Genomic DNA, 11,060 nt, shown 5'->3' on the forward strand with positions numbered 1-11,060 from the left:
CATTTAGAAAATGCATGAGTTATTTGCGTAACCTCACTCCACTGTACATTGATATGATCATGCAGGAAATGCTGGTACACTAGAAATCTTCAGTGTGAAATAGTACTGAAAGATGACCTCTTCTGAAAATCTTGTAGTTTACATTTAACATGTGCTCGACTTGAAAGGGATATTTTCCTTTTGTAATAAATTTTTTTGATACGGTTAATGTTAATAACAGTACTTGCACAAGTACTTTCGTTAGCATTAACTGTGTACTTTTCAGCTGTGCAGATAATTAGGTCCAACAGTGACATATCTTAGCACTGCATCCAGTGTATTTTTGATGAAAATGCCACTGAGAAAAAGCTTAAGCAGGCTTAATTAACTTTTTTGTTTCTAATTAAAGCGCACCACGTAGAACAGTACGCTTGCATACCTTTGACTGGGCAGTGCCTGTTCCACCATTCCAGGTGATGCCTTCAGCTGATAGGTCCTCCATGTGTTCCACAAAGCTGCTGAGCAACAGAGTCATGTCCGGGTGGGTTTGGCTGTACCATAACATGGCAACGAGCACATTTTTGGGACGGAGATGCTCAGGCAGCTCGTTTATCATGATCTGAACCGGCCAAACTGAGTGCTTCGACGATTTAAAGAGTGGGCTGCAATCAGCGTTGATGGTCAGAGTTAAGTCTTGAGCGTTCAACTTCTGGCGGACTGTTCTGTGCACTGACCCATCGGTAATGTCCGACAGTACCATGCTGGTGTCACTTCTACTATTGATCTCTCTCAGGCGCTCGCTGAAGGCTGTAGACACGTCGTTGGCGGCAAGCAGCGAGGTCAGCTGCTGCTTGATGGGCAAGCTTGGGTAAAAGTTGCCATCATTTAATAATGGCCGACCGTCACACATTCTGCCACAGCCAGGACATTGGGCGAGGACGGCATTGCGGTCGGCAAGTGAGCCCGCCGTCTCCGCTACTACTTGCATGCAGTCATCGCAGTAGAAACGAAACCTTGTCGTTTCCATGGTAACACCAGTGTTTTTCTTGAACAAGTGTTTGGTTGCCGGCACGTCAAACCGTTGTAAAACATAGGAGATCAGTTTTTGGATACATAAAACACAAAAGTTCTCTGGTAAAAAAATTTATTGCTCTAAAGTGGAATTGCTTGCTCTGAGTAACCGAAGACAAGTCTATTCTCCTGAAATGACTCCGAAGAGTGTAAAGTGTGAAAACAATTATCTAGAAATATCATCCTCGCTGTAAGTCAGTTAGCATTTCACCTGCCATAGCAGGATGGGAAGCACTTGCTGTACAGCCACTTTCGGCACTCTTCGCACTGGTTAGGGTTTTCTTTTTTTCCCCTGCCTTACTGGTACAAGGTACCTGGTACTTCTGCCCCTTTTTGGAGTGTGTACATTGCAGTCATGTCAGCCAGTAAACCAAGGTATTCTGGAGAAATTATTTTGCTGAACAGCTCAAATGGGCTCATGTTCTCAAGCTCAGGAAATGCCTCTAGCAACAGCTGAGGGTTCTGGCTTGCCAATGGTTTATCAAACGTGACATGGTCGTTCCAGTCGGCTTCAAGCGAAGGCTGTGGGGTTTTGTTTTTCCGGTCATGGCTGAAGATTTGCGGCCTTTTTCTACAGACAGTTGCCTTCGCGCTGGTTTCTTCCGTCGTGGCTCAGGGCTCAAGCATTCAGTAGGCGACACGTCTTCATCGCTGCAGAGCATAACTTCTGCACACCCGCAAATATCCTCGGGAACAACTTCAGAAAAATCGTTTTCCTCCACGTGCTCCTCGTCAGTAATGTTGCCATCTTCATCAGGCGGCAATTGGCACATAGATGCACCTTCACGCTCCTCGTCGGAGAAGCTGAACAAAAGGGTAATTGTAGCCTCCAAAGTCAGGAAGTGTTGTGCCATAACCTATAAACGATAATTTTGTCGTACAGAACTGTGGTAGCACAAAAGAACACCACTACTTAGTAAGTCGCTCCCTAGTTACATTCACGAGGACGCTGCAGTCGAATGGCGCAACGTCAACGTGCTAGAGAATCTCGAAATAATGTCAAAGAAAGGCGGGAAAGGTAGCATTCCAGTTTCTGCAAATGTTCACTAGAGGGCTTATAGCAGATCGGAAACACAAAATATGCCGTTTTGTAAACAGTTATTCAAAGCATCTAAATGGGTTGTTAACAAAAATTGTGATGTTTTCCGCAAACATCAGTGAGTATGCGAAAACAAAAATATGGAAATTCGGTATGTTGGGAAGCAAATGCAAAATCAGGTTTCGTGTGTTCTAATTTTGGAACATCGACCAGTAAAAGGTTAATGGAGGGCAGGAGCTACTAGCCGAAAATGATCGTCTACAGCGCTCTAGACTGGTTCTCGTCGAGCGATCAGGCCGACTGGTCACGCTATCGTCCTGGCTTGATGGCACTTCTGAGGTATCAGTGCGCACAGTTTCATCACTCTTGTCATCATCACTTGAGTCACGTTCAGAGTCACTTGGATGGAGTTGAACAAGAGCAACACCCCTCTCCGTTCCCCGCTTTCCATAGAAGATGTCCTCTCCTGCAAACAAAAAGATCGCTGAGTTACACAAAAATCCAATCACATCGTTGCACTTTCAAACATACCATATTCGCGGCACAAAGCTTTGATGTTGAAAAACTGCTGAGTATTTATGGCTCTCCCTGCAGCCTTTTGCAAAAGCTTATCCAGCTTTATTTTCGATAAAAATAATTCAGCCGCTAATAATTATTATAATCCTAAAAGCACGCAAACTGAGGCATACAGCAGCGAAACCCTTCATACGGCACGCGTGGCGTTCCTCAACCCTCGCCTGGCCGCTCAACGATGCTGTGGACCGCGGCTAGCGTCTTGGCTAAACAACACCACGATATTTATTTAGCTGCTTCCTCATGCCTGCTTCTGCGTGTTTAAAAAATCTCGATCTGCTTACCGTGTAGGAGCTCTGGGAACCATCGTGGTTCCTTCAGGGTGGAGAACGTCAGCACACCGCGAACTGCTAGATTTTTGTCAACAATGCATCAACTGGCATCCTCTGTCATCTCATTTACCAACTGGAATGAAGAACAAATGTCCTGTTACCGCTGGACTTAGTGAAATACCTAAGCTTACGTTAGGCGCGTATTTTCAACAGAAGTGGTTTATCCTTGGGTCTACAATATTGTTGATCTGCAGGCTAATGGGTTAATAGTGGTTGCATCTGTAAGCGCTGTTGGTCATTAGCTACCACCTAGAGGGCGTGTACAAACAGGTCTCCTCTTGCAGCTACGAAGTACTGAGCCCGCTTTATCACATCTTCATTGGTTTTCTTGACGACGGACGGAGGAATTGTACTGCAGACATCCGTTTTCCTTGCCTTCAGCTCATCCGACATCTTCGTCTCGGTGGTGTTAACGTGATCTTTCACGTAGCCCCATAGAAAGACATCCAGTGGAGGACCTAGCCAGCCAATTTACTGGCCTGTGCCGTCCAATCCATTGTCGTTCAAGCCAGTTCCGTACTGGACTGCTGCTGTGTTGACTTGCTGATACCAGATAAGATTAAGATGTGACAGCAGGGTTTCGCTGAGGCACCGATCAACCGTTCCATTTAAGGATTTCATTCACATAATGCTGTCCAGTCAATGTCTGGTCGAAAAAGACTGGGCCAATTATACTACCATCGTAAATTCCACACCACACATTGAGGGTCTCTTCGTTTCGGGTGCACCGCTTGCACCAGTTCACAATGGCGCACGGATGGGTTCCGTTTTATTGCAGCGCCAGTTCAAGGGGTGCAGCTGCAGCGCGACACTAGTGCCACGGAGAAACGAATGCCAAAGGGCAGGTGTTGTGCAGGCTGTCTGCTTCGTGTTGTCGTGCGCGCCGCACTTTGTTTTGTCGTGCAAGTGGTTTGCGCGCCAGAGAACTTGTTAAGCCCACTTTGCGGCTTTACTTTCTTTACGTGTAAGCGCGAAGGATATTTTTGCGTGTGTTTACATTGCTGCTGCGCCGAAGGACGACGATGGACTGTGCCACATTAGCAACTGTCGTTCAAGTAGCAATGAAGCTCGTGGACTCCGCGAGTGAAGACGAGGAGTTCGACGACTTGCTCGCAGCGCTAGCGGTAACGGTGGTGAGAAAGGACAGGAATCGTATTCCACTTTACTGTGAGGAGGTCGTTGGCAGATATTTTCAGTTCGAATTCAAGCGGATGTTCTGACTGTCACGCGAGACCTTCAACAATCTTGCAGACCGCAAGCGTCTCCTTTCTTCCCCGAGTTCAGTGGAGGGCGCCCACGAATCAGTGCTCACAAAACGCGTCTTGTCATCCTGACCTACCTCGAAAACCAGTGCAACATGTACTCGATCGCCGACAGGTTCGCCATATCAGAATCATCTGTGTACGCGTGTAATGAGAGAGTGCTCGACCTCTTGCACAGCCTCAGTGCTGAAGTGACCTCTTGACCAGACGAGCGTGAACAAGAACGCATCAAGGCTGGCTTCTTGCTAAAGACTGCTCGAAAGGGGCCATGCAACACCATTGGCTGCGTGGATGGAGAAAGCCTTGTGGAGATCAACACCTCAAAGGAATCTCTGCAGTCGTACTTCAACCGGAAGAAGTTTCCGTCGCTGATTCTACAGGGGATTTTTGACAATACAAAGAGATTCCCAGACCTGCTTATCAAATTCCCGGGTTCGGTTCATGGTGCTAGGGTGCTGCGTAAGGGACCCTTTTTCGAGGAAGTAACACAAAGTGCAGCAGCGGCTACATACTAGGGGACTGTGCCTATACACTGCTCCCGTGGCTCATGACCCCCTATGAAGACACTGCTCGAAGCTTCCCCACCTGGAAGAAGGAGTACAAGTGCCACTCCCAGCAAAGAGTTGCCATTAAGGTTGCATGTGGACTTTTGAAGCAGCGCTTCCGGAGGCTGTATTTGGTTGATGCAGCCAGTGCTGCTTTATAAGCATGGGTGCGTGTGTCCTACGCAACCTGTGCAACGACGAGCGAGACTTGTTCGATGAGCTACAGGAACTACCAGACCTGGAAGAAGTAGGCAACCGGGAAGAAAGTGGCGTACAGCGAAAGGCAGGAGGGTAGGAGGGTCTGGGGGTGGTGGGTGGTTCATCCCCTCCGGCAATGCCCGGTAGGTCAAGGCGCGGGCGTTGGCGTGAGCCACCTCATTCCTGAGAAGAGACGAATGCCCTGGGATCTATACAAGACGGATGTCCGGTAGTGTAGGTCGTTGGGTGAGGATGGAAAGGGAGAGGTTGGTGATGCGACCCATGGCGTAGCGACGGCAGGGGGATTGGGAATCAGTCAGGATGGTGATGTACGTAGCAGGCGTGTGTGCAATGGTGAGTGCAATGGCCGCCTCCTCTGCAGTGTCAACGAATGTGGTGCGTATGGTGGCCGTAGTGGTGGTGTTGCCTGTTGAGTGTATGATTGCGATGGCGTGTGCAGGGAGTGTGCTGTATGGCGCGGCGTCTGTGTAGTAGGTGGTGGGTCTCTGCTATAACGTTTAAGTAGTAGTCGTGTGCGGTGTGAGCGGCGCTCTTTGTTGTAGATGGGGTGCATGTGCTTTGGTGTTGGGAGCTCTTGGATGGCAGCGCAGGTAGTGGGTGCAGAAGGTTTCGGTTGGAGGGGTAGCCGAGGCGGTTTAGGAGGTGGCTGCCTCTGGAGGTAGCTTGTAGCCGCTGGCGTTGACTTGTAAGGTGTGCTTCAATAAGCTCTGGAACGGTATTATAGATGCCCAGCCAGAGGAGGCGTTCCGTCGAAGTGGGAAGCCCAAGGGCTGGCTTATACGACACGATTTCCTGGTATTGTAAAGCGAGGTATGGGGCGCCACAGACAATGCGGCTTGTGATCATGGATTGCACGATCCGGTAGGTGTCTGCCTCTCGGAGTTCGTGTCGACGGGAGCATACTCGTTGGATAAGGTGAGTCAGTTGGGGTACTGTTGTGCCTATTTTGGGGAGAAAGGCCGCCCCCGAGCCAGTGTGATAGTATTGCACGCCGAGGATGCATAGAGTTCTGATCGTTGGTATGGGCTGGGCGTCGATGGTAACTGTCGGGAGCAGAGCCCACAGTTCTGTAAGTAGTGCGAAATAGTGTCTGTGGCCTCTTGCAGCCGGTCTTGCTGGTAGCCAGGAGAGCCTTTGCGAATCCAGAGAGTAATGTCATCTACATAAAATGCATGAGAGACATCTGGTTTGCAGTACAGTAGTGGTGGGAGACGTTCCAGGGCAATATTAAAGAGTAGAAGCGATATGACAGAGCCTTCTGGTGTGCCCTGCGCTGACGTGTGAAAGTGGTCACTCTTGTGAGGGCCGATGCTCAGAGTAGCAGTGCGGTTCGAAAGGAAAGCTCGGACATGGTTGTGTGTTGCGGCGCCGCATCTGGTGTGTTGGAGCTGAGTTAGAATCGCTGAGTGAGTTACATTATCAAAGGCCCCCTTTGTGTCTAGTGCTAGAATGGAGCTTGGGTGGGTTCGTCAATGACTATTTTAATTTGGAGGTGTATGTCCTGGGCGGAGAGGTTGGCCCGGAACCCGAACATTGCGTGGGGGAGCTGGGCAGTGCTTTCGAGGTGGGCTGTGAGCCGATGGGTGACCAGGCATTCTAGTAGCTTGCCAATACATGATGTCAGGGGGATAGGCCGAAGATTGACTAAGTGGATCGGTTTGTTGGGTTTTGGGAGAAGGCTGATATCTGCATGGCGCCATTGTGGTGGCAACGGGGCGCGGTTTCAATGGCCGTTGTAGTATTTGAGGAGGGTCTCGAGATGTTCGTCGTCAAGATTTCGTAGAAGTTTGTAGGTGACTTGGTCATGTCCGGGTGCGGTATTGCGGGTGAGTTTAGCGAAAGCTTGAAGGAGTTCCGTGCTGGTAAAAGGTGCGTCGAGGTCCGGGTTTTGGGCCCCTTGGTAATTCGGGTGATGGGGTGGCTTGACGGGTGTTGGGAAAAGTCGTTGGCGGAGCGTGGAGAGAAGCAGCGCTGGAGGTTTGCGTTGATCAGACGTGCGATTCTTGGTTGGTGGCCATTTTGGAGGGGGATGTACCCATGAGTTTACGGAGAATGTGCCAAGCCCGTTTGGTCGTTAGAGCCCCCCGCTAGTTGATCACAGGATGAGCGCCAGTTCTGCTGTTGAAGTTCTCTGGCATATTGCAGAGCCGATTCTGTTAATTGAGCGATGCGGCGTTTTAGGCTGCGGTTGTGTCGATTGTGGCGCCAAAGATTCTGGAGGCTTCGTCGTGCTTCCCATGTGTGGTTGAGATGGTTGTCAGCTGCTGGGAGATTCTGGTGTGTCGAGCCTGGGTGTTGATTATGCTTCGTGCCCAGCGGTCCAGGTCTTCTTCTGGAGTAGTGCGTGGGAGTGTGTCCATGCGGAAGGCCTCCGAATCTGTTAGCTTGTCCACCCCTGTGCGGTGTTTCTGATAAGGAGACGGGATGGTAATTTTTACGATTAGGTGGTCGCTGCCCAGGGTGTCTAACTACGTGGTCCACGTTAACGCTGGCGCCTATACGGGTAGGTTGAGTAAGCTCATTCTGTAATGTGAAATGGTGGTGCTGAATGGCATTGAGCAGTGCCGTTCCTTGCCGTGTGGCTTGCGGGTACCCCCATGAGGTGAGGGGGATGTTGCAGTCACCTATTACGACGCAGGGGTCCGTTTTGGCATGGCTGCTTGTGACGTTCAGGAGAGCTTCAATGTCGGTGAGGGGTTGCTTCAGGGGGCTGTAGACGTTTAGTATATACCGTATTTACCCGATTCTAACGCGCACCCGCTTTTCCTGGCAAAAAAAAACGAAAGAACGTTCACCTCCGATTGTAACGCGCACGGGACTTTGTGACCCAGACAAACGAACGCGAGAGAAACGGGCGATTTATTTCCCGAAGTAATCTCACTCATCTCACTCCTCGTCGCTCTCCGCTGACAACAGCTCGGCCTCGGTGCCTTCAAGCGCGTTCGCGATGCCACACTTCTGAACGAACGTTCAACCATGGTCTATAGGATCATGGCCCAGGCATCGCACGCCCATCCCGAGAGCTTCTCCAGAGGTGCACGCTTCAGCCGACCGCTCGTTTTGAACGTGTGGGAGCCGCTGCTGCCATTGCTGTTATCAAGCGCGCAAGGGAAATGATTTGACGATTTGTGGGAACTCCGATAGAAACGCCTTAGCGCCTAGGCTTGCTGCGGCCGAAAAATCGTTGCTAAAAGCTTCGGCGCCATCCTGAGATTGCGATGGCGATGGGTGGGACGAAATCCCCGCTGCTACGGCAGTTTCGGTTTTGTATCCGATTCTAACGCGCATGCGATTTTTCGGCCTATTTTTCCAGAAAAAAAGTGCGCGTTAGAATCGGGTAAATGCGGTAGATGCAGGGAGTGGTGGGTTGCTGGGGGATTAGTTCAATGAGCACCTGGTCGATAGGAAGCGTGGAGGGTATCACTTGAGCGGTAAGAGTTTGGGATACGAATATGGCCGTACAGGTGTTGGGGGGATTGGTATACATATTGAATCCTTGAATGGTGAGGTGGGGGGTGTTGGTTTCTTGCAGTGAAATGATGTCGGCTGGATGTGAGGTGGGATAAAGTTCAAGGCCGGCCTTTTTGTTTATAAAGGTGCGGCAGTTCCACTGGTATATTGTTAAAGGTGGGTAGGAGGGGGGTCTATTGGCCATCTTGAGTTCGTTGTTTTTATTAACGGTGGGTTATCTGATTGCATTATACACTCTATATGTCCGATGCGTTCGTTGAGAGAACGGAGAAGGTCCATGGTGCCAGTTATGGACTTGGTGAGGCTAGCCGTGAGTTGCTTTTGCTGCTTTTCTACTTGCGGCATGAGAACAGTCTGGAAGCCGCAGTCGATGATTGTGTTCAAGCGTGCGTTGACAGTTGCTACAATTTGGGCGTTTGTAACATACTTCGGCGGTTGGGGAGAGGGGGTGAGGGGGGTGGTTGGGTGCGTTCAAATTCAAGTGCTTCGACACGGGAGAGGAGCTTGGCAATCTGCTCCTGGAATGTGGACATCATTTCATTTAGGTCGGGGGGTTGGTGCGGTCGGGTCAGTTGGGGGGTGGTAATGGCGTGGTTGATGGTAAGGGGGGAAATGATCGGTAAGTTTGGTGGTGGTAGTGTAGGGTTGAGCAGCGGGGGAGCGCGCGGCAAGAGCAGACCAGCTTACCTGTTCGGATGTACGCGTGTTGGTCTTGCGGATAGGTGGTTGAGGGAGATAGCGGCGCGGGCAGTCCTTGCTCGCCGTGGCACGTGGGAGAGAACACAGCTGACATTTGGGGGCACACGAGTGGTTGGTGGGTGGGTCAGCGAGACCAGTCTACACACCTTGAATGTTCGTGGGTTGGGCAGACGTCCGTCCGGTGTCCTACGTCACCACATGCATGGCACACTGGAACAGTTCGTGGGAATGGGCGGCAGCGGTGCATTACGCTGCCCACCGTCACGTAGAAAGGCACGTACTTCATTTGGAAGGTGAGCAGGGCGGAGCTGGTGTGCACCATGAAGCGAGCGTGCAGAAGCGAGCGTGGCATCATGGCGGCATCCATGTTTAGACACATTTTTGAGCCAGCTTTACCCGCCTGGGTAGAGTGTACTAGAAGTTTTAGAGTGGCCCGAGCGGCGGCCTCTCCCATTGCTCCGCCGGGTCGACTTTCGCGCAGAAAATAAAACCGGTATAGCGGCGGCGCTGCTGTCGTCAACAACTGAACAGCCGGCGCTCCCCGGCACTAGCTCCCAGCCTGCGCGCGGCAATATTTGCGTTGCTCGCTGCGGTGTTTTGCGCTTGCGAAGCTGATTTATTTTGGATTATGAGGTTTAACGCGCCGGTGCTACACAGGCGATGAGGCAAGCGGTACTGGAGGGCTCCGGATTAATTTTGACCACCTGGGGATCTTTAACGTGCGCCGAAATCTCGAAGACACGGGCGTTTTTCGCTTTTATCCTCCATCACAAAAGCAGCTGCCGTGGCCGGGAATCGAACCTGCGCCTTTGGTCAGCTGATTTAGAAAGTAGACGCAGAAACGTTATGACTCCGCTTGAGCAAACTTTAAACTAGTACGGCCCGCAATAAAATTACCTGCCTCCCCCTCCCCCCCCCCAAAGATAATTTCTCTTTAATTGTTGATATACAGTAATTTCTCGTTAACTCAGTCGTAAAATTAGCTGAAAATTTTTAGATAAGCGCGGAGTTTCGACTATTAAGAATCGTTCTTCGAATATTTGTACTGTTAACCGTGCAATAAACGTCGTTCCTGCCTTTATTCTAGCGCTATGATGAATATTTCTGGGGTGGAGAAGAATATTACTGGAATAATATATTCTGGCCAGAACTAAGCAACGTGAAGGACACAGTCCGCAGTCCTGATGACTTCGAAGCATTACCCTATCTCCTGGCAAAAAGCTTAGAAACCTTTAATAAATTTGTATTATGCTTAAGTCGAATGCAGAAAATTTGTAGCCAGGTCCCTGAAATAACAGCTAGCACTGCTAACAAAAGCACTATTGCACAGGGGAGATTTCGTAATGAAGACAAAATAATTCGCAGGAAAAAGAAACTTTTATTATTGCAGAAGAAAGAACTGTGTTGCGCTCGGCTGTTTCGCGTTCGCATCTGCACCCCAGAAAAGCGTACCCGAGAATTCTCAACGCCTCGCATGAATTGGTGGTCGCCACCGCTACATTTTATCTTGTTACAAAGCAGAAGCAGCATGTATGTTGTTTCTGCCCTTGTAGGCACTTCTGGAGGCTCCTCCTCGTCCGCATGATCAGCTGCGTCGCCCACAGTTATCTTAATGATGTACGCGCCAGACAGCATTAATTCCGGTAACGGGGACGCGTAGTCCGCGTAAACTAGCTTGCACTTCACGATCGCGTTCGGTGAGTAGTGGGAGTAATCATACGAACGGGGACCTTATCAGCTGCCTGCAGCGGACTTTGCCTTGTGTCCTCTCTGCCAGTATTTCGAGATATCCGTGGTCCTCTGAAAAAAATGCTTGGAGATAAAGCGGGCAAATGCATAGCGCCTTTGGGAGGTAAACACACGCCGAGAA

At 50.2% G+C, this 11,060-nt stretch overlaps 1 protein-coding gene across 1 annotated transcript; it reads right to left on the reverse strand.

Annotated features, from left to right (window-relative positions):
* Positions 1–26: 26 nt before the first annotated feature.
* LOC144149761 (uncharacterized) lies at positions 27–9,557 on the reverse strand. Its single transcript, XM_077681412.1, has 2 exons — positions 9,450–9,557; positions 27–1,108 (listed from the first exon to the last, which is right to left on the reverse strand). The coding sequence occupies exons 1-2, from the start codon at positions 9,555–9,557 to the stop codon at positions 383–385; spliced, it is 834 nt and encodes a 277-aa protein (XP_077537538.1). The 3' UTR covers positions 27–382.
* Between the last annotated feature and the right edge of the window lie 1,503 nt (positions 9,558–11,060).

Source organism: Haemaphysalis longicornis, unplaced genomic scaffold (assembly GCF_048455015.1).
Source record: "Haemaphysalis longicornis isolate Haplotype H1 unplaced genomic scaffold, Haemaphysalis longicornis Haplotype H1 scaffold_8, whole genome shotgun sequence".
Lineage (NCBI taxonomy): Eukaryota > Metazoa > Arthropoda > Arachnida > Ixodida > Ixodidae > Haemaphysalis > Haemaphysalis longicornis.